Source organism: Hemiscyllium ocellatum, chromosome 6, assembly GCF_020745735.1.
Source record: "Hemiscyllium ocellatum isolate sHemOce1 chromosome 6, sHemOce1.pat.X.cur, whole genome shotgun sequence".
NCBI lineage: Eukaryota > Metazoa > Chordata > Chondrichthyes > Orectolobiformes > Hemiscylliidae > Hemiscyllium > Hemiscyllium ocellatum.
In genome coordinates this window covers 50,029,856-50,053,632 of record NC_083406.1, presented here as the reverse complement: position 1 = coordinate 50,053,632, position 23,777 = coordinate 50,029,856, and the positions used below count along the sequence as shown (strand labels likewise).

The following is a 23,777-nucleotide window of genomic DNA, read 5'->3' as shown; positions in this document are numbered from 1 at the left end:
ACAGTCAGGGAATTCCTAGAGGCATGGCACTCATCCACAGATTCAATCAATAAGCACATCGATCTGGACCCAATATACAGGCCACTGCAGCGGGCAGCTGGAACTGACAACCGGAAGCGGCAGGTACAAATCACTATAAATGCCGGAGGAAGTATCACAGAAGCGCTTCACAGGAGGCTCACAAGCACTGAGGATGTCACCTAGACAGGGGACGAAACGTCTGCAACATAAATTCCCAGCTCGGCGAACAGAACCACAACAACGAGCATCCGAGCTACAAATCTTCTCCCAAACTTTGAAATTATAATGGAGACATTTTATTTACAGATGATAAGAAACTTTTATACAAGAGTGAAAAATTATATGTAACGTCACAGCAAGTCAACACTTAATTACCAATATGGACAATGTTAGAAAGCTGTCAAATAATTCACTAACATTTCTTGATAAAAACAATATTTTGTTTACTGTACCAAATGTCTAAGTTTCAATTTATATCTAATCACTCATTATTCAGCGAGATTGTCTGGAGAAAGTTCTAAATATATGCAGAAGGGTACGAAATCATACAAAAGCCAATTATGGGCATGGAGCAAGAGCTGCCATTAAGAGTTCCATTTTATACACAAAATTGCGCCCTTCCATTTTATTCCACAATACTTCCTTATATGGTCCTCGAAGATGATTCCATTTATTGTCTTGTAGCACATCACTCTTGGGAAGGTCTTTGCATTGACTTCTTGGAAACTGGACCACCACCTTACAGCCACTTTCAGGTCCATTTCGTACTGTAATGAAAAGGCAAGGAATATTTGTAAAATTCCCCATGATTGTAAATACAACAGAATTAGGGTCATTTTAAAAATATTGCTTATTCACCAACAGCTGAACTATCTGCCAACAGAGAACAAATCTTTAGCTGGTATGTTATTACAGTTGTGAAATGCAATTACTAATAAATAGTCATTTGGGATTACAGAACTTCGTCAAAGTAGAACTGCAGTATCAGCAATTTGTTTTAAAATGAAAGCTATTAGTTTTGCACTCACATGAAGATAACGATTTTCAGTAAAAATTATTTATTTTAAGTAATTTTAAAACATGTAATAAGAAACATGAATTTGTATCATTGAAGCAAGTGTGTCTCGCCCAGCAACCAGTTACTGACCATCAGCCATAGCAATGCTCATCACCCGCTAACTGCCATTACGTATAGTCAAAAGCGTGGTGCTGGAAACACTCAGCAGGTCAGCCTGCATCTGAGAAGCAGGAGAATCCACCACATTGGTTCTCCTCTACATCGGGGAGACAGGATACCAGATCATTTCAGAGAATATCTCTGGGACACGTGCACTAACCAACCCCATAGCCCCATGGCTGAACACTTCAACTCCCCCTTCGAATCTGCCAAGGACATGCAGGTCCTTGGCCTCTTCCATTGCAAAACTCTTACCACCTGACACGTGGAGAAAAAAAAAAGCACCTCATTTTCTGCCTTGGGATCCTGCAACCACTCAAGATTCATGTGGTTTTCACCAGTTTCCTCATTTCCCCTCCCCCCACATTATCCCAGTCCCAAGCCTCTAACTGCTTTCTTGACCTGTCCATCGCCTTTTCCATCTATCCCCTCCACCTGCCTCTCCAACCTATCACCTTTATTTACCGATCACATTCTTAGCTACCTTCCTCCCCCTCCCCCTCCCCCCCCCACCCCCATTCCGCCTCCCATTTATCTCTCAGCCCTCCAGCCCAAAAGCCTCATTCCTGATGAAGGGCTTATGCCCAACAAGTCTATTCTTATGCTCCTCTGATGTTGCCTGACCCTGTGTCTTTCCAGCATCACACTCTCAACTCTGATCTCCAGCATCTGCAATCCTCCTTTACTCCCTAGCACTATGTATATGAAAGTAAAATTAAGACAAGAATACATTGAGCTTTACACAAAATATATAAGCTGCAAAGGTATTGAGACTGCGGCACTGAAGTTAATTCACCATTCACTGTGTAGGAAATTATTAGGAAAAGCTTACCTGATATTGAATACTCGCCATTGGGTGAAGCCACAGTTACTGCTGAAGCATTTCCAATACTCTCTACTCGACCCAGGCCCACATGGTTGCTGAAACTCAATAGATGCCAACCCATTACTTTGGCCAACTGCTGAACTGCATGTACCTGATGCTGCGACATCTGTTAGACACCAAAAGAAGAGAATCATACTTTAAAGCAATTGATTACCCAGACATTGTACTTGTATTTACAAATACAATATTTGAAACAAAACATACAAAGTACTGTGATCTATGAAACCCTTATTTAAAAGGCAGCAAGTCAGTGCTTTAAAATTTAAAACTGCAATAAATGCAGTAAAATTGACATTAGAGGAGTGAACTCAAGGCATTTCACCAAAGATGAGGGAATTTGATACTGTTGGTGCATCATAGACTTAGTTCTCAAAATGATGGAAAAGGGATTTACCATATAAATTTTCAACTTTGGGTGAAATACTTTAAGTGTTGTGGAATTAAGGACTATGCAGATAAGCAGCTATATGGCATAGAAAATATTTTCCCATCTTCAACAAAAATCTGAAAGGCATCTTGATCAGCAAAGAACACACTGCCAAACAAATTAGCATTAAGTATCTTTAACATTGCACAATGTTTTAAAACAACCATTTAAAGGTGTAACTTATTCCATTTACCAGGACTTGTTTGTTTACGACTCTGCCAGTATTTAACTGATTCCTATCATATTGTTTCCTTTATCTAGATACCTGAGATAGCAGGAAGTCTTGCAATTCTTGTTCCTGGTGGGAAAGTGTAATTACTCGCCCATCTCTGTGCACCACCTTAATCTGTTCAACACCAATGTTCAACTGTAGCTGAATTGATCTGAAGGGATGAAAGGAGCAAAAAGAAGAAAACCAGCAAAATGAAAGTGCTACACTTAATGGAGGCTATAGAGTTTCATTAAGTAACCTAATCAAAATATTTCTTGCCAAAAGCTACATATTAAAACCAAAGAACAGTGAAATGGAATTAACAATGAGTTGGTTTCCATCAAATCAATCATACATCATACATCAATCCTGGTGTATAGACCCTTATACAGAAAAAGGGTGAAAAGGAAACTTTACAAAAACACAAAAGTTGGGAACAGTGGTTTGAAAAATGCAGAGTAAATTTTAATATTCCATCTACATCATTAGTACTCACTTGCAAATCTGCTCATAGCCTTGAGAGGTTATTAAGACTTTGACACTAGATTCATATACATCATTAATGTTTGACCAATGAGCTTGTATCTGTGGGTCCTCAATACGACTGGCCAAGCTGTCAATTGTCCAGGCAGTTCTAAAATTAAAAGCATACACATTTTCTTTGTTAGATCACTACATCAATCTAACAACGAATATCAGCCTTGATCAAATGGCAGAGAAGACTCAACAGGTCATATGGCCTAATCCTGCTCTTATACAGAACATAGAATTTTACAATGCAGTACAAGTCCTTCGACCCTCAATGTAATAGTAGGGGACTTTAATTATCCGAACATTGACTTGAACTGCCATTGTTTTAAAGGTGTGGAGGTGAAGAATTTGTTAAATGTGTTAAAGAATTTTTTAAATCAATATGTAAAATGTTCCTATGAGAGGAGGGAAATAAGGGAATGCTAGTGACTAAAGCGTTACTGGGGGAACACTTTGAGATGAATGATCATGATCCTATTACTTTTAAAATAGTTATGGAAAAGGATATGTCTTTCTTAAGTCTTAAATGGAGTGAGACAAATTTTAAGTGTATGAAACCATTCACCATGACTGAAGTAAAGGGTTTGCAGGTAAAGGGATGACTGACAAATGGGAGGCTTTTAAAGATGTGATGAAGACAGATAAGAGGTATTATGGTCCTGTTAGAGGTAAACGTAAGGCTGGTAATATTAGACAACATTGGAGGATTAAAGATAATTGGGGTTCTAGTCAAGAATTTAAAAAAAGTCATATTAGATAAACAACTGGGATCAAAGGAATTCCTTGAAGAGTATAAAAAGAGTGAAGCATTCTTGAGGAGGAAATAAGGAAGGCAGAGAGGGAATGATATAGTTTTGGCAAATAGGGTTAAAAGATAATAGAGAAAAAATTCTAAAAATGTATTAAGAGCAAGAAAGCAATCAGGGAGAGAGTTGATCATTGTGGCTGTCTTTGTTTGGCACTTCAGAAAATGGGAGAGATAGTAGATGAATATTCTGCATAAGCTTTTGCTGTTGAGGAAAAAATGGAGGCTAGAGAACTCGAAAGAAATAAAATATTGATGTTTTGAGAACAATTCAGATTACAGAAGAGGAAGTGCTGGAGGTCCTAGAAAACATGAAGGTAGATAAATCTCCAGGACCTGATGAAGTGTATTTCAGGAAGTTAGGGAGGAAATTATGGAGACCCTAGCAGAAATATCTGTATCGTCTGTAAATATGGGTACTGGTGGGCGGCTAATGTTAAGCTCTAGATACGAGCTTGCAAACTACAGGCCTGTGATTCTGAAAGATAGGATTTACATGCATTTGGAGAGGCAAGAATTGATTAGGGACAGTGAGCATTTTTTGAGCAAGCTTGATTGAGTTTTTCAATGAATAAACCAAAAATACTGATGAGAGCAGAGCAAAAACTCTCTTTACTTAGACTTCAGTAAAGCTTTGACAAGATTCCAGATAGTAGAGTAATTAGTAAAGTTAGATCACATGGGATTGGGATTCAGGGTGATACAAAATTGGCTTTATGGTAGGAGACAAAGGGTGGTGGAGGAGGGTTGTTTTTTGGACTGGATGCTGGTGACCAGCAGAGTGCAACAGGGTTCGGTACTAGGCCCACTTTTATTAGTCATTTATATAAATTATTTGGATAAGAATATATGGTTAGCAAATTTATGGATGACACCAAAATTGGTGGTATAGTGGACGGTGAAGGCTATCTAAGATTACAAAGAGATATCGATCAATTGAGTCAATAGGCTGAGGAGTGGCAGATAAAATTCAATTTGGATAAATGTGAGGTATTGCACTTTGGTTTTACAAACAAGTCCAGGACTTATTCTATTAACAGTACAGCTCGGGTTTCAGGTACAGGTACATAATTCTTTGAAGTTTGCATCACAGGTAGACAGGACTGTTAAGAACATGTTTAACTGGCTTGCCTTCATTGCTCAGTCGTTGCGAGTATTGGAGTTGGGATATCATATTGTGGTTGTACAGGCTGATGAGGAGGTCTCTTTTGAAGTACTGTGTGCAGTACTGGTCACTGCTGTAGGAAGGATAGTATTAAACTGGAGAGGGTTCAGAGAAAAATATACCAGGATGTTGCCAGGAATGGACAGTTTGAGATATAAAAGGCTGAAACCTTTTTCACTGGAACATAGGTACTTAGGAGGAAACCTTATTGAGACTTAGAAAACCATGAGTGGCACAGATAAGGTGAATGACAAGGGTCTTTTTCCTAGGTAGTTGAGTTCAAATTTAGGGAGCATATTTTTAATGCAAGGGGAGAAAATTTTTTAAAAAGACATGAGGGCAACGCTTTTTTTTTAAAAAAAGCTCACGCGTAGAATGAACTGCCAGACAAAGTGGCGGACGCAAGTATAGTTACAACATGTAAAAGACATTTGGATAAGTTCATGAAGAGGAAAGATTTGAAAGATATAGACCAAGCGCAAGGACTAGATTGGGAACGTGGTTGGTGTGGACTGGTTGGACCGAAGGTTTCCATACTGTTTGTATGTAATTGCAAAATTTCCAATTCCTGACATTTACTGATAATGCTGATAATATTGGTTTCCTACCTGCGCAATTCAAGCATTGCTTACCTACGTCTCAAAAAGATATGCTTAGCCTGTTTGATTATCTTCTCCAGTAACCCTTCGTTCTGCTGCAAAGCATTGATCTCTCCTTTGTCGTATGCCTGAGGTCCTGCTAATCTCATTCTTTTCAGCCCAAAAGGCGCAGTTGCTGGGTGAGGCATCACTGAAGAATTCAAAGTTTGTTTATGGAACTGAAAGATAAGCAATAAAAATTCAGTGATAAATGCTGGCGTTGCACATGCATTTTCAAGAGCAATGAAACTCTTTCACATCAAATATGGTTTTACAAAAAAAACTGAAAAGGGCTAAGGAGAGGAATAGGAGGGGTGAAGAATGCAGAGGGATCAAGAAGTAAGGAGACAAATCCCAGATCAATGTTGGATATACGTAGGTAGGGAGAAGAAGTACATCCAATTGTGGATAGTGCCTTGGATGGGAAGTATAATTGACATTTATTACAACAAGGATACTTACGTAGCTTTCAATAACCTGCAGGATGCAACTATAGTTAGGGGTAGACTGAAAGATTAAATTTCATTCATCTTAAATTAAAAAGTTGAGGATCAAAATCACGTGCGTCGAAAGCTGGGGAAGGAATAGCATAAGATCCTTAACTTTGATCAAAAAATGCATTTTGAGGCCTGAAATTGAATTACCAATAATATAGCAGATTCTGATCTCTATGTTCACTTGAATGCAAAAATACCATCTGGACAGCACCATTTCAACCTAATATACTAACAGTGCCTGAAGGGAAAACATGGCTGCAATCTTCAGAATCCAGCATAGTAGCATCCTGGATTCACAGCCTACAAGCTGATGGATCAAACTTATTCCTGCTGTTGGCATTCACACCTCTCAGAAAGGCATTTCTGGTACTCAATACTCCAGCAGAACCATATACTCTGTGGGAACAAACCTCCTTCAACCAGAAAGTTCTTAATCCTGTCCACCTTTAAGATCTTATTCAAATCACTTCGCAAAGCACAGTATAATCCCAGATATGACCAATACTTCAATTCAAATGTTAATTTTTGCCTGATTCTACTTTTGCTAAGCACCCCGAGATGCATATCTACTTTAAAGATGAATGCACTGCAGCTGTTGGTCACATTATTGGTGTGTTGTAAAAGCAACAGTTAAAGGCTTTCAAAGTTCAATACCTCTCTAATTAATTGGTGAAGATTGTGTTCCAGCACATACAGATGGTCGTCAGACCTATGCTTCTCAGAAGGTATTTTCTGTGCTTTTTTATCATTCACAAAGTGGCACAAAGAAATGGATAACTGCAAACCTGAAACATGTCAAGACATGAACTGATGATAATGTATACAGTACCCAAATGAGGCTTTTAGAGTACAAACTAAATAACATTCCTCAAAAGCACTTCAGAACAGAGAAAGACTACTATTGCTTTGATCATATTCTACTAAATGATCATGCTATGAAGAAAATTAATAACAAATATTTAGAAATGCAAGGACTGCAGAAGAATACACAGTTTCTACAATTTGTCCAACATCTTGTTCAATAATAGACTACAAAATGCAGGAACATTCCATTTGGCCCATCGGGATTTCTCCGTCATTCAATGAGATCTAAGCAGGAAAGCCTGGCAAATTTAAGAGAACCTTCAGAACACTGCTGCACTACAAATTGTGGATATTCAGATCATTCCGAGAATATCTTGCTTTACACACACATAAAAAAAAGATATCTGAAGAAAATCAAAAGGAATAAACATTTCAACAATTTTTTTTATTTTAAGCATTAAATAATGATTTATGAAAACAGGAAGAATTCTCCATAATTCCTTAAACAATCTTCAAAAACCAAGACGATTTATGCAGCACCAATCATTTTAATGTCAGAAGAAAATAATTTAAAGAAGGAGAGCTCTGTGTATAATGTTTTGCATGTGTTCTCTTTATGTACTGTATATAGTTCAACAACTGCTGTCAGCTTTTGCAGTCTGGCTTGTTTTCACTTAAAGTTTTCTATGTGACAACACATTAGAAACTTAAGTCTGGAAAAGAAAATCAATTGTGTGAATGGACAGGCTGACCAACTCAAGTTAACAATGCAGAAATTATTGCAATTCCAGAAAACTAAGTACAATTAATTAATAAATTATTTGTCACTCATTTGGAAAAAAACATTAGCAGAAAATGAAAACCTTCAATCAGACTGAGTAATACTGAAGTATAAAAATATCTGAAGACATTAACTAACAATAAATGTTATAATGGTCCAAGGTGCACTTTTGGTGCAAATAAAACCATAAAAATAATATCCAGGTTCAGTTCCCACCGTGGGCAACTGTCTGTGTGGAGTTTGCACATTCTCCCAGTGTCTATGTGGGTTTCCTCCGGGTGCTCCGGTTTCTTCCCACAGTCCAAAGATGTGCAGGTTAGGTGAATTGGCCATGTTAAATTGCCCATAGTGTTAGGTGCATTAGTCAGGGGTAAATGTAGAGGGTCTAGGTGGATAGCTCTTCGGAGAGTCGATGTGGACTTGTTGGGCCAAAGGGCCTGTTTCCACATTGTAGGTAATCTAATCTAATACATAGTACGTGGCACTGGAAACAAGAACAACAAAGCAAAAGCGACATTCTTTACCTGAAATCAGTTGAGGAAGGGTCACTAGACTCGAAGCGTTAACTGATTTCTCTCCAAAGATGCTGACAGAACTGCTGAGCTTTAAGCAATTTTGATTTTTATTCCTTACCTGGAAATGGTTGAGAGATGATCTGATTTTTCACCACAATGTGAGGTATCTGTGATTTAATCTGTACTGCTTCACGTGACAACTGTGCAAAGATTTCTTTACACAAAAGAACATTCTGTGCAGCTTCTAGCTTTGTCTGCCAGTGTGCTGTACCTGAAAATGACCCTTTGTTTAAGAATAGCTTGTCAAAATATTTATTGTAAAGTTCATCACTGTCAAAATGATGACATACAGTCACAATTATACAAGTTCAACTTGGTCCTTCACTTTACTATAGATGTGAAAAATAGTTTTCCTTCCTTCACTTTGATCAGAGCAACCGGAATGTAAAGTACTGGGCTCATGGTAAGATTCTTGGTAGTATAGACGAGCAGAGAGATCTTGGTGTCCAGGCACTTGAGGCTTTTTTCGTTAGAGAGAAGGTTGAGAGGTGACTTAATAGAGACATATAAGATAATCAGAGGTTAGATAGTGTGGACAGGGAGAGCCTTTTTCCAAGAATGATGACGGCAAGCATGAGGGGGCATACCTTTAAATTGAGGGGTGATAGATATAGGACAGATGTCACAGGTAATCTCTTTACTCAGAGAGTAGTAAGGGTATGGAATGCTTTGCCTGCAACGGTAGTAGATTCACCAGCTTTAAATACATTTAAGTTGTCATTGGACAAGCATATGGACGTACATGGAATTGTGTAGGTTAGGTGGGCTTCAGGGTGGTATGACAGGTTGGCGCAACATCGAAGGCCGAAGGGCCTGTACTGCACTGTAATGTTCTATGTTCTAATCTCTGCAATGGACTTCTCAGTGAAAATCTACCAGAAACAATTAAAAAAGAGAACTATTCCTGAAGCACGCATAAAACATGTTCTATCCCCATTCACAGGCAGGTGCACATCCATGTAAGCTTCTAACAATGACTCTAATCTTGTACTGCCAGATAATTACTGCATGTAGCCCCTTCTACATTGAACAGAATTTCAGACAATATGTTTGGCATCACAGACATCTGCCAATATCTGACCATGTTCCATGAAATAACTGACTGTAGCACACCAAAATTGGAGATGTAGTGGAGAGTGAAGGTTACCTCAGATTACAACGGGATCTTGATCAGATGGGCCAATGGACTAAGGTAGGTGAGGTGAGACTTAATTTAGATAAATGTGAGGTGCTGCATTTGGGAAAACAAATCTTAATCGGATTTATACACTTAATAGTAAGGTCCTAGAGAGTGTTGCTGAACAGAGACCTTGGAGTGCAGGTTCATAGCTCCTTGAAAGTGGAGTTGCAGGTAGATAGGATAGTGAAGGAGGCGTTTGGTATGTTTTCCTTTATTGGTCAGAGTATTGAGTACAGGAGTTGGGAGGTCATGTTGCTGCTGTACAGGACATTGGTTAGGCCACTGTTGAATACTGCGTGCAATTCTGGTCTCCTGATCGGAAAGATGTTATGAAACTTGAAAGGGTTCAGAAAAGATTTACAAGGATGTTGCCAGGGTTGGAGGATTTGAGCTATAGGGAGAAGTTAAATAGGCTGGGGCTACTTTTCCTGCAGCGGAGGCTGAGGGGTGACCTTATAGAGGTTTATAAAATCATGGGGGGCATGGATAGGATAAATAGACAAAGTCTTTTCCCTGGTGTGGGGGGTGGATGGGTGGGAAAGAGTCCAGAACTAGAGGGCATAGGTTTAGTGTGAGAGGGGAAGATATGAGAGAGACCGGAGGGGAAACGTTTTCACACAGAGGGTGGTACGTGTATGGAATGAGCTGCCAGAGGAAGTGGTAGAAGTTAGTACAATTCCAACATTTAAAAGACATCTGAATGGGTATATGAATAAGGGCGGTTTGGAGGGATATGAGCCAGATGCTGGCAGATGGGACTAGATTGGTTTGGGATAGTTGGTTGGCATGGACAAGTTGAACCGAAGGGTCTGTTTCCTGCTGTACACCTCTATGATTCTGTGATTCTATGACTCTATCATGCTTTTGCAAATAGATGAAACCAAGCATACTAGGATAAATAATAACTAACATAGGGCTGGTTGGTGAGCACAGCAGTCCATAATTAAAGGGTACTAAATTGTCAAGTATCAAGCCAACAGAGAATCAAATAGAGGTGACACCATCTGTTGCAAGGGTGCCTGCAACTACCACACAGGGCCAACACACTGGTTACCTGTGGCCGGAGATTTGATTCTGCCTCCTTGTAGGCATGTTGGTCGATATATAATGACATGTGCCCTCTTCCGCACCATGAGTTTAATATCACCTATGTTTCATAGTAATCAAATAGATTGCGGGATTACTCTGCCAACACCTGCAGAAATATATATGTTTTTCCTTTCCTTTTCTTTTCGCCTCTACTTCTTAAAGAAGCTAGCGGCAAAATGCTGTAGATTTACAAATTACAAACTCAGTTTTTTTTAAAAGGGATCAGCAATTACAAGTTAAATAGTCCAAGCTTTCCATTAGAATTAATCTGCAACACTGCATAAATGTCAGACAAGTGGTAGTGGATATTGAACAATAGCTCAGAGTATGCCAGAATTGTCTTTAGTTTTGATTTAGGAATGGGGAATGAAGAAACAGGATTAGAAACTCAAAAAGTCTCAGAAATATCTCTCAAATAACTTTTGTTTGTGAAAAACTGAAACTTGTGAGCTACTGAAATATGATTAATCAAATTAATTGCACTCAATTTTGGTATTAAGCTTGGACAAATGGTAACTATTTTAAAGATTACCAATCAACACTTAAATTAATATAGTTAGTTATTTCTTGGAATTACTTTAAAAGTGCATTCAAAAACAGACTAATTAGAACTTGTCATTAAGGTTCTAGCTTACATTATAAGCATAGGTACAGGAAAAGCTTGTGCTGAAACTAAAACATAAAAAAGTGAAGCATAAGAACTTTGTTGGACATCTACTTCAACACGGAAGTCATTGTGGGTTTGGGAGGTGCCGTCTAAGGATCTGTGGTGAAGTTCCGCAGTGCAAATTGAAGATACACTGCATACTGCTGCTACTGAATGTCAGTGGTGGAGGCAGTGGATGCGGTGCCAATCAAACAGACTTTTGTCCTGGATGGCATCAAGCTTGAGTTGTTGGGGCCACACTCATCCAGACAAGTGGGGAGTATTCCAACACACTCCTGATCTGTGCCTTGTAGATAGTGGACAGGCTTTGGGGAAAACACAATGCCAGTCACTCGCTGCAGTATTCCTACCCTCTGACCTGCTCTTGTAGCCACTCTGTTTACATGACAGGCAGGGGGCAGGGATGCCCAATTGAGTTGGTCAATGGTAACTCCCAGGATGCTGATAGTGGGGGATTCAGCTGCAGTGACACCAGTGAATAGATCATGACTTATTGAATACGGTCATTGCCTGCCATTTGTGTGGCATGAACGTTAATTACAACTTGTCAACCCAAGCTTGGATACTGTCCAGAACTTGTTACATTTGAACATGGATTGCTTCGGTATCATAAGTCACGAATGGCGCAGAACATGGCACAGTGAACATTCCCACTTCTGATTTATGATGGAGGGAAGGTCGTTGATGAAGCAGCTGAAGATGACTGTGTAGGACATTACCCTGCACAGATGTCCCGAGACTAAGATGACTGACCTCCAACAAATATAGCCATTTTCCTATGTGCCATATATGACTCCAATCAGAGGAGAGTTTGTCCTCTGACGCCCACTGATTCCAGTTGTACTAGAATCTCCTTGATGCCGCACTCAATCAAATGCAGCCTGATGTCAAGATCTGTCACTCAACTCACCTCTGGAATTCAGCTCTTTTGTCCACATTTGAACAAAGGCTGTAAAAAAGGTCAGGAGATGAATGATCCTTGCAGAACCTAGACTAGGGATTAGTGAACAGATGCAGCTTAACAGCACTACTGAGGACATATACCAACACGTTATTGATGACAGAATAAATTGATGGGCAGTTATTGGCTGGTTTGGACTTATCCTGCTTTGTAGATTCTTGTTGTCTCGAGGAATTAAGGGCTACGGGGAGAACGCTGGTAAGTGGAGTTGAAATGCCCATCAGCCATGATTGAATGGCGGAACGGACTCGATGGGCCGAATGGCCTTACTTCCACTCCTAAGTCTTATGGCTTATGGTCTTACATACAGGACAACAGAGGCAATTTTCTACAATGTTGAGTAGATTGTATTGTATTGTACTGGAACAGCTTAGCTAGGGGAGCAGCAAATTCTGGAGCTCAAGTCTTCAGTACCATTGCCAGAATGTTGGAGCGCCCATAGCCGTTGCAGTATCCAGTGCCTCCAACTGTTTCTTCATATCATGTTGGAGTGAATTAAATTGGATTAAGACTGATATCTGTAACCTTGGGAACCACTTGAGGCGGCCAATGTGGATGATCCACTTCACAATTCTGGCTGAAATCTACTGCAAATGCTTTAGCCTTGACTTTTGCACTGAAGTGTTGGACTCTTCCATCATCAAAGATAGGGACATTTGTGAAGCCTTCTCCATCAGTGAGTTGGTTAATTGTCCATTACCACTCATCTGGCTGGACTGCAGAGTTTAGATCTGATCCAATGATTCTTGAAACTCAGAGCTCTATCACTTGCTGCTTATGCTGTTTGGCATAAATGTAGTCCGAGGACAAAGTGAGGACTGCAGATGCTGGAGATCAGAGTTGAAAAATGTGTTGCTGGAAAAGCGCAGCAGGTCAGGCAGCATCCAAGGAGCAGGAGAATTGACGTTTCGGGCATGATTCTCCTGCTCCATGGATGCTGCCTGACCTGCTGTGCTTTTCCAGCAACACATTTTTCAGCTTAAATGTAGTCCTGTTTGGTAGCTTCACCAGGTTGACAGCTCATTTTTAACTGTGCCTGGTACTACTCCTGGCATGGCCTCCTGAAATCTCCATTAATAAATTTCTATTAACATTCTGGAGCTCTACTAATCACAGACCATAGGAAATTATGCTGCACAGTGTCTAATATTCATTATAAACAGCATGAAATCAACCAGTAAAAAAAACATATGAAGAAAGAACAATTTCAAATGAAGAAAATCAAGACACAAATACAAGTCGGAACAGACCACCAGCACTTCACCAGGTACACAGACAATGTCACCTAACGAGGTGACGAAATGTTTGCAGAAAAACAAAAACACCTGTTCAACGAACAAAACCAATTCTAATCATTTTAAATATTAAACAATTTTTGATTCTGAATTTCCATGTACCTGAATTGGGTTTTTGTATAGGTCGTCTAAAGAGGTTGACTGTGCCAAGATCTCCAATGTCATGAGCCTGCTTTTGAATAGAAACCTTTAAAAAAAAAGTACAAAACTCATATTAGCAAACTATAAGAAATATACAAATTACTACAAACAAGCTATGAAAAACACTATTAGCATAACTGCAACATTTAATGAAATGTTCATACCTGAAAATTAGAAACTGTATTACAGAAAGTATTTAAGAGAATGCAATTCTGAAGATTTTCTTAATTCAGTGAATATCACCCATTATTAATGGACATTCACTGTACAAGTTAGCCAAGAGAGTCAAAAAAACGTCATCTAAACAGGGACTATAATTTACAATAAGCATTTCATCTTTACCCTAAGAACATATCTATGGTATTTCACAAGACCACAAATGATAACAAATGGACACTGTAACAAGTACTATTAAATTTGCTGGGATAGACGAAATGAGTTCTGGAGCTCAAATCTCTGATGACTACAGGTTAGGTCAATGATAGAGAATAGGTACTACAAGAAAAAGTTAGAGCTGTTGTGTAACTCTAGGCAGGCTGGAGGAGATTATTGATGGTGAGAGGAAATAGATTTTGATTTCCTGGGAAAGGATTTGAAAAACAGAGGTGAGAATTTTAAAACAATGCTCTGCTGCATCAGGAACCAATACTGGATATCAAAAACAGAGCTGAGAGAATAAGTTAACATATGGCTAGCAGAAATTTCGATGAGCTCAAGTTCAAGTTGGTGCAGATTAAGAGTTGTTTTCCAGGAGAGAAATGGAGTAACCTGGGTTGGAGGTCACAAAAACAGAATTAGGTCTTTCATAAGGAAATAAGTTAAAGTAGGGCGAGGTGAGCAATGTTAGGGAAGTAAAGCAATGATGAGAAGGGCTAGAAGCTCAGTTCAATATAGAAACACAGGACATAAAAACATAGGGTTAAGAGTACAAGTAGGCCATTTGACAGCACAATTTTTGTGTGAACCTATCCAGTGCAAATTAAGTATATCAGCCAGCTGGATTATGGAAACAAAAGACTGTCGTAGACTTCAATGTGAGCTAGGGTTCTCAAAGAGGCACGCCTCATAGGCCATGCAGGAAGTCTCTAGCAACGAAACAACCCTCAACAAAATGGCACACGGCCTCAATATACCACCTGTGCCCAAATGGCGAGAAGATCAGACCAGAAGTAGTCCATTCAGCTTGCATCTGCTCTACCATTCCATGAAATCATGGCTGGTTGGTATTCCTCAATCGCATGCTCCTGCCCTTTCCCAATAACCATCAATTTCCTACAGGTTAAAAATCTGTCCACTTCAGCCTTGAAAATAACTTAATGACCCAGCCTCAACAGCTCTGTGGTAAAGAATTCTACAGCATCACAACCTTAAGAAATTACATTTCACCCCTGTCTTAAATGTGTTACACTGTACTCCAAGATTATGCCCTTATCCTGTCAAATCCTATAAGTCTTGTATGTTTCAATGAGGTTGTGTTTCATTCTAAAATGAGTACATGCCCAATTTACTTAACTCTCCTGAATACAGTTCCCTCCATACATGGTACCAGCCTAAATGGCTAGTCTTCTGAATGTTTAATACGAGATAACTGTAGTTCAACCAGAACTAGACTTTGCATTAACAGTTTGTATTTACCTTAATATATGCCGATCCCTCCAGATCACTAGGGATCAATATATCAAGAGGACAATAATCATCTGGAATTTTCTTATCTGGATCCAGATCGGTATTCTTTATTACTTCAAATGTGCCATGGTGAGGAAAGAGGGACCCTTTTCAAAAAAAGAACTCAGACTTCTGAAAAATTCTTCATTATCATTCATAGGTGTACTAATTCAACATATTTTGAAAATTAAGAAATTTTTTATATGGTTTACAGGAACATTATACTTGCTTTATATCTGAAATTTATGATTTATCTTTAAGATACACTCTGCAAATTTTTTTGCATTATATATTTAATATTACCTGGATGGAGGGGGAATTAATTTACAATTTTTGCGTATTTGTTAGAATACAAAATAGAGTGATTATTCACAATGGAAAACGGTTGCCGCACATGCACCGATACAGCCACAGGAAGCTTCTGCCTAATTCTGTGCAGTGATATTACAATCAGCAAATGCCATGCTGACAAGTTGTCTGGAGAGGGAAGGTGAAGGCTGGGGTAAACATTTGAACTGGGAGCAGTGAGTAGGTGGTCAGTATGTGTGGTGGAAGTGGCTATGGTGGTAGTGGGTGGGTGCGTGGGTATGTATGCAGAACCCTCAGCCTGGGCTCTCCTTTTTGCCTGGGATTAGCAGAAAGGCTGGAGCAAGATTGAGAAGCTGCTTGGGAAGTGGAAGAGACATGTTAAGAGATGAAAGGAGAGTACGGATCAAAGAAGTGATCAATTTCAAAATATAAAGAAATTTTTATTTTCTCATACAGGGGCTAGATTTAATGTTTTGCAATGTTATCTTTACAACTGTTTCCCGTCACCTAAGAATGACTTTAGTTTTATTATTGCCGTTTGGCCACTTAATCTCATAACATGCTATCGGGTAGCTTTTCAGAAATTTCACACTGCAAATTAGGAGATCGCTCTACAGGTGATCATGCACCTCTGTATGAGATTAACTTCATTGACTTAATGAGCAAGTACTTTCTGACATATAGCTGGAACATGTGAATGTACCGTTGGGGACAGTTAGCAGAGCTTGCTGGATGGCTGTTTTGTGACGTAGAGTGATGCTAACAGCATGGGTTCAATTCCTGCATTAGTTGAATATTACCATGAATCCCACACCTTCTCAAGCTCACGCCTTCATTTGAGGGAAGATGACACTCTAGGTTTACTTGTTCTCAGAATTATCAAATTCTCACCTATGAAATATGTGAAGTATTTTCTGTACAGAATAGATAAAAATAAGTACCTAAAAATTACTCACTGATATTCTACCTACCTGCACTTCGATAACTCAAGTCCCCAAGGATCTTGTCGCCCACTTTCCTTAGTTTCCAGTGCTGTCGTACTCTGAGCAGCTCTGAATTGAAGTCTCTTTGACGTTTTTGCTCTTGATTTTCAGCTACAGATTTATTTAATCTTTCTGCTCCTTTCAATAGGATTTGAGCAGCTCCTGCTAGGGATTTCTTTTTCCCACACAGTTGCAAACCCTGAAAAAAAGCAGCAAAATAGGACATAGGCAAGGATGAGGCACTTAGGCATTAAGTAGAAATAACTCATACTAGAACTTCCCATTAAGAGACAAACATCCCTGATGACCAGACTTTGTGATATTTTACATGTACAACTGTAAGCAAACGGATTGAGAAGTACTGGAAACCTGGAGTGATTTTACAGTGAAGGAATACAAAAAAATTGAAAAGAAAGTGCGAGAGCCATTCAGTAAGTTTGGCAACATCTGTGGAGAGAGAAATAATTAATGTTTCGAGATCATGACGTCTGGAATGGAGTTTAAAAGTAGGGAGATTGTGCTAAACAAGGCACTAGTCGGCTGGAATATGAAGAAATTTTAGTATAATGTTTGTTAGATAAACATCCTATCATTCGAGACAGTCCAGAGAAGGTTCAGTCAGCTGATACAAGATATGCAGTGACTGTCTTATAAGTAGTTATTAATTAGATTGGGCCTGTACGCTTTGGAATATAGAAGAATTAGAGGTGACCTTATTAAAACATACACGATTCTTAATTAGCTTAACAGATGCAAAAAGGTTTCTTTCCTTTGTGGAGAAAGTGAGGACTGCAGATGCTGGAGATCAGATCTGAAATTACGTTGTTGGAAAAGCGCAGCTGGTCAGGCAGCATCCAAGAAGCAGGAGAATCGACATTTCGGGCACGAGCCCTTCTTCAAGAATGAGGAGAGTGTGCCTAGCAGGCTAAGATAAAAGGTAGGGAGGGGGGACTTGGGGGCGGGGTGTTGGAAATGCAATAGGCGGAAGGGTGTTAAGGTGAGGGTGATAGGCCGGAGTGGGGGTGGGGGCGGAGAGGTCAGGAAGAAGATTGCAGGTTAGGAAGGTGGTGCTGAGTTCGAGGGTTGGGACTGAGACAAGGTGGAGGAGGGGAAATGAGGAAACTGGAGAAATCTGAATTCATCCCTTGTGGTTGGAGGGTTCCTAAGTGGAAGATGAGATGCTCTTCCTCCAGCCGTCGTGTGGCTATGGTCTGGCGATGGAGGAGTGAAAGGACCTGCATGTCCTTGGTGGAGTGGGAGGGGGAGTTGAAGTGTTGAGCCACGGGGTGGTTGGGTTGGTTGCTCCGGGTGTCCCAGAGGTGTTCTCTGAAACGTTCCGCAAGTAGGCGGCCTGTCTCACCACTATAGAGGAGGCCACATCAGGTGCAGCGGATGCAGTAAATGATGTCTGTGGAGATGCAGGTGAATTTGTGGCGGATATGGAAGGATGCCTTGGAGGGAAGTGGGGGAGGGGGAGGGAAGTGGGGGAGGGGGAGGGGGGAGAGGTGTGGGCGCAAATTTTGCATTTCCTCCACCTCCAAACAGACCCCACCACCAGGGATATATTTCCCTTCCCTATCAGCATTCCGAAAAGACCACTCCCTCCATGACTCCCTTGTCAGGTCCACACCCCCCACCAACCCAACCTCCACTCCCAGCACCTTCCCCTGCAAGCGCAAGAAGTGCAAGACTTGCACCCACACCACCCCCCTTACTTCCATCCAAGGCATCCTTCCATATCCACCACAAATTCACCTGCACCTCCATACACATCATTTACTGCATCCGCTGCACCCGATGTGGCCTCCTCTATAGTGGGGAGACAGGCCGCCTACTTGCGGAACGTTTCAGAGAACACCTCTGGGACACCCGGAGCAACCAACCCAACCACCCCGTGCCTCAATACTTCAACTCCCCCTCCCACTCCACCAAGGAAATGCAGGTCCTTGGACTCCTCCATCACCAGACCATAGCCACACGACAGCTGGAGGAAGAGCACTTACCCGTTTTTACCTCATCTTCCACCTAGGAACCCTCCAACCACAAGGGATGAATTCAGATTTCTCCAGTTTCCTCATTTCCCCTCCCCCCACCTTGTCTCAGTCTCAACCCTCGAATTCAGCATCACCTTCCTAACCTGTAATCTTCTTCCTGACCTCTCCGCCCCCACCCCCACTCCAGCCTATCACCCTCACCTTAACATCCTTCCGCCTATTGCATTTCCAACGCCCTGCCCCCAAGTTCCTCCTCCCTATCTTTTATCTTAGCCTGCTATGCACACTCTCCTCATTCTTGAAGAAGGGCTCATGCCCCAAATGTCGATTCTCCTGCTCCTTGGATGTTGCCTGACCTGCTGCGCTTTTCCAGCAACACATTTTCAGTTCTTTCCTTTGTGGGACAGCCAAGGATCACAATACATAATCACTGAATAAGTGGTTGCAAATTTAAGGTGGAAAGGAGGACTTTCTTCCTTCAGAGAGTAATGACTCTGTGGAATTCTTTACTGCAGAGGGCTGTTGAGGCTGGGTAAAGGCCGAGGTGGCTTTTTTAATCAGTAAAGGAATCAAGGGTCAAGGGAAAAGGCAGGAAAGTGGAGTTGAGGATGATCAGATCAGCCATAATCTCACTGAATGGTTAAGCAGACTCAATGGGTTGAATCTGTTCCTAAGTCTTATGGTAGAATAACTTTTCTCAGAACTGAAAACGAGTAAAGAATTTGGAGACACAGACAATACAGAAGAAAGAAATAATAAGCTTTTCAATGAGCCTACCTGTTTCGAAGGGGGTGGGTCCTGAGAGACAGGGTCCAAGGCCATGTACTTCTTTTCCTTGAGGACATTAAGTACATCATAAAGTACACACATCTCTGTCAGTGTGCTTCTTAGATTATTCCTAACAGTATCCCAAGGCCACAAGGAAGGTTGAAACTTCAGTATTGCTAGATGCCACAAGAATACAAATATTAATAGAAAAAAAACTTGCAGTAATAGACTACATTTCACAACCTTAGGATGTCCCAAATGTAGTACTTACAAATGAAGCACTTACTGAGTAAAGGCTAAACTGCTGTCATATAAGGAACATTGCAGGCAATTTTTACACACGATTCTACAAAAAAAAACTATAACATTAAACTGCTTTTGATCAGGGATTGAATAATGGCCTGGAAACAATAAATTCCTCTGCTCTCTTCAAATATTATCGTTATTTTATATCGACCTGATAGGGTTGAGGTTGGATGTTATTTCTGTTTCATGTCACATACAAATACGGTACCTGTAAGGGTACAGCAGACCGGTTATACTGAACTGAACAGAAAGTCGCAAAAATATGTCACGTCTCAGAGACAGTGAGTGAGCGAAAATTAACACCAAATGTCACCAAAGAATCGAAGTGCGTGGAGGAAACTGGACGGAGAGCCTGCGTTCTCGCAGTCCGTACTCACCGTCTTCGTCGTCGCTATCCTGCTGCCGCTGAGCCCACTCCTCCCCGGCCCCGGCATCCTGCTCCTCTCCCTCCGAGTCGCTTCGGTTAAAGTCGATTTTTTGCGCCAATTTGGCCAGATTCTCGGACATAGAGAGCGGCTGAACATAGGCCTCGGTCCCGTCTAGAGCAACCTCCTGAACCTGATTTTCACAGGCCGCCTCGATGCTGATGGTGACGGGTGGCCCAGCCGCCATATCCGCGGTGCGGTGAGGCGCGACACACAAACAAAAAGCAAACTCGAGCACGGCCTCGGCCACTGGGCCCAGTCACCTCAGGCAGTGCGCATGTGCAGTGCCCTCCCCCTCCCCCTCCCCCTCCCTTCTTCTCTATAATGTCCTGGAGCTTTATCGTCTTAGGTGATAACTACCAGTTCCGGTATGAGGTTCAGTTTCATCTTGACTTTGGTGAAGTTGTTTTGGAAGTGTTGTGGTTAGGTCAATGTATAAAGAAGAATAACACAAAGGCTTTTGTCTTTACGTGAGTGATTGATGGGCCGCACAACTGGGCATAAAATTATTTTCTGGTCTTCGAGTCATTCACGTGAGAGTGTGATCGGATACTTTCGGCAGTAAAAAGTGAGATCTGCAGATGCTGGAGATCAGAGCTGAAAATGTGTTGCTGGTTAAAGCACAGCAGGTCAGGCAGCATCCAAGGAACAGGAAATTCGACGTTTCGGGCCAGAGCCCTTCATCAGGAATCTTTCGGCAGTGTTTGTTTAATCAAAGTCTCAATTTTCTTAACTAGAAATCCCGATAGCTAGATCTTCAATGAGTATTTGCTAAATGTACTGACGTTCTTTCGTATAGCAAGGCAGGGCCAAGTTAATAACGTATGCAAAGAGTTTCTACGTTTGTAAGGACGTTATCTTTAAAACTGGACCTAAATGAAAGAGCTTTCATAGATACCTACAGTGTGGAAACAGATGCTAAGCTCACACTGACCCACCGAAGAGTAATCCACCCAGACCCACTCCCCTACCCTATGACTCTTAACTAGTGCACCCGACCTACATATCCCTGAACACTCTGGGCGATTTAGCATAGACAGTTCACCTGACCTGCACATCTTTGGATTGTGGGAGGAAACCTACGCAGACACAGGGAGAAATGTGCAAACTCCACACAGTCGCCTGAGGTTGGAATCGAACCCGGGTTCCTGAGAGGTAGCAATGCTAACCACAGCTACCGTGCTGCCCTCAAGTAGGTTCATATTTGACCATGTCCTTTTTAACTGTAGAATATTCATTTGTTTTACCTTTTTGTTTGGAATGGACAATGGTTTCAAAACAATCCTACTTGAACTTCATGAATCTTATTAATTTTTTCTCTGTTAAACGTATCATTGTTTCTTAAAATTCTGGGGAGACAAGGAAGAGGTGTTGATGGGGTGGGGCGAAGTTTCACATTCAAAAGATGAACTAGAAAACGTATTTTATTGCAACAAAGACTCAGAAAAAACTTGTCTGTTTGCATGTGATTATCTTGAATATTATTGAAAATAATAATTGAGTATCATTTACCCTCATACAAACTTTTTGTATCTTAAAAACTCAGATTGAATAATAGGTACACATCAAATATATTTGTAAAGAATAATGCACATAGTCTAAATGCCACAAAAATTTTCCTTATCATTTTTGTTAGCAATTGATTTTAGATTAGATTAGATTAGATTACTTACAGTGTGGAAACAGACCCTTCGGCCCAACAAGTCCACACCGACCTGCCGAAGCGCAACCCATTTTACTGAAATTCTTAGTTTGGGTTTATAAAACAAAAAGCATTTGAAAACGTGATGGCAGTTTTGAAAAGTGAGAAACCTGATATTTGTGGTAAGCATTGTAAAGAACGTTTTGAACAAGCAGTAATTGAAGTTCTGATTGCAGGTGATTTAAAGCCGAGGGTGTACACTGATCCAGCTCTTGTTTACGACAAGGCATTGATTGGTCTGTGGACTATGGATATTTGTCAGTGTCAGAAGTCACTCAACACTAGATTACAGTCCAACAGGTTTATTTGAAATCACAAACATTTGAAGTGTTGCCCCTTCGTCTGGAGCAAGAGAGATAGACTGTTCGTGCAGGAGTCTCTTGTGGCCACTCCCCTGCTAAAGAGAGATACCGTTTTGGAAACTGTTGAGGGGAATTACCTCTGAGGGGAAAGCAGCACCAGCCAAACTCATTGCACCATGGCTGGTGCTGCTGCAGAGGGGAGGGGTAAAATGTGTGTCAGGGGGCTCAGTTGTAAGTGGAATAGACAGGCGTTTCTGTGGCTGCAAATGAGATTCCAGGATGGTACGTTGCCTCCCTGGTGCTGGGGTGAATGAAGGATGTCTTGGACCAGGAACAGAACATTCTGTATTGGGAGGATGAACAGCCAGTGGTCGTGGTACATATTGATACAAATGACATAGGTAAAAAGAAAGAGATGAGGTCCTTAAAGCAGAATACAGGGAGTTAGGAAGAAGTTAAGAACTCAGACTTCAAGGGTAGTGATCTCAGGATTACTACCAGTGCCATGTGCTAATTAGAGTAGAAATGACAGGATATATGGAATGAATAAGTGGCTGAAAAGATGGTATTAGGGGAGAGTTTCAGATTCCTGAGGCATTAGGACCAGTTCTGAGGGAGGTGGGACCTCTACAAATTGGACAGGTTACACTTGAGCAGGACTGGGACTGATGTCCTGGGAGATTGCTCGAGCAGTTGGGGAGGGTTTAAACTAATATACCGGGGGGATAGAAAGCTTTGTAAAGACTCTGAGAAGGAGGGAGCAAGGACAAAATCAAAAGGTAGAAAAGAGAATCAGAAAAGTGATATGCAGAGAAAGCAAAGACAAAATTTAAACAGGCGATTGAGACAAATATTGGGAGCAAGACAAACAATGTTAAAAAGACAGACTTCGTGTGTTAATGTGCAGTGCCTTGCAATAAAGTGGACTAATTGTGCAGATGGATGGACACAGATGAAAAATAATTGGGATTACAGAGACATTACTGCAGGGTGACCAGTGATAGGAACTGAATGTCCCAGCGTATTCTGTATTTAGGAAGGACAGGCAAAAGGGAAAAGATGGTGGAGTGGCATTGCTGGTTAAGGAGGAAATTAACACCAGAATGAGAAAGGATATTAACTCTGACAATACTAGATTATAGTCCAACAGGTTTATTTGGAAGTACAAGCTTTCGGAGCACTGCTTCTTCATCAGATAGCTGTGGAGCAGGATCATAAGACACAGAATTTATAGCAAAAGTTTACAGTGTCATGTAGCTGATATATTGAGCAAACCTAGATTAGTGTTAAGTCTTTCATCTTTTACAATGGATTGCAGGTTTTGGTTCATTAATATGTAAGTTCCAGGACCTCCTTCAAAGTCACATCCTCAAGATAACTTAAGGATTTATATAAAAAAAGTGACATCTCAGCTCAAGCAATGCATTAAAGGTATGATGTTAGTGTCTGCATCACAATTTTGAGTCAGACAA

The 23,777-nt window shown here is 40.8% G+C and overlaps 1 protein-coding gene across 2 annotated transcripts; it reads right to left on the bottom strand.

Annotated features, from left to right (window-relative positions):
- Positions 1 to 301: 301 nt before the first annotated feature.
- Positions 302 to 20,570, bottom strand: med17 (mediator complex subunit 17). Of its 2 annotated transcripts, XM_060826550.1 has the most exons (12): positions 20,254 to 20,570; positions 19,580 to 19,746; positions 16,797 to 17,007; positions 15,487 to 15,623; positions 13,813 to 13,897; positions 8,577 to 8,729; positions 7,013 to 7,143; positions 5,856 to 6,040; positions 3,219 to 3,356; positions 2,777 to 2,894; positions 2,031 to 2,190; positions 302 to 788 (listed from the first exon to the last, which is right to left on the bottom strand). In XM_060826550.1, exons 1-12 carry the CDS (start codon positions 20,486 to 20,488, stop codon positions 580 to 582), a joined length of 1,929 nt encoding a protein of 642 aa, XP_060682533.1. In that variant the 5' UTR covers positions 20,489 to 20,570; the 3' UTR covers positions 302 to 579. The 2 variants fall into 2 exon arrangements, with proteins under 2 accessions (XP_060682533.1, XP_060682534.1); XM_060826551.1 differs by lacking the exon at positions 8,577 to 8,729.
- Between the last annotated feature and the right edge of the window lie 3,207 nt (positions 20,571 to 23,777).

Bases quoted from the DNA above. Each gene is read 5' to 3' on its own strand.
- med17 (XM_060826550.1), bottom strand. From the start codon at position 20,488: ATGGCGGCTGGGCCACCCGTCACCATCAGCATCGAGGCGGCCTGTGAA. The intron at 19,747-20,253 runs GTGAGTACGGAC...TGTGGCATCTAG, and splicing joins GGATAGCGACGACGAAGACG to CAATACTGAAGTTTCAACCT. The intron at 13,898-15,486 runs GTAAATACAAAC...TTTTTTTTAAAG, and splicing joins AGGGATCGGCATATATTAAG to GTTTCTATTCAAAAGCAGGC.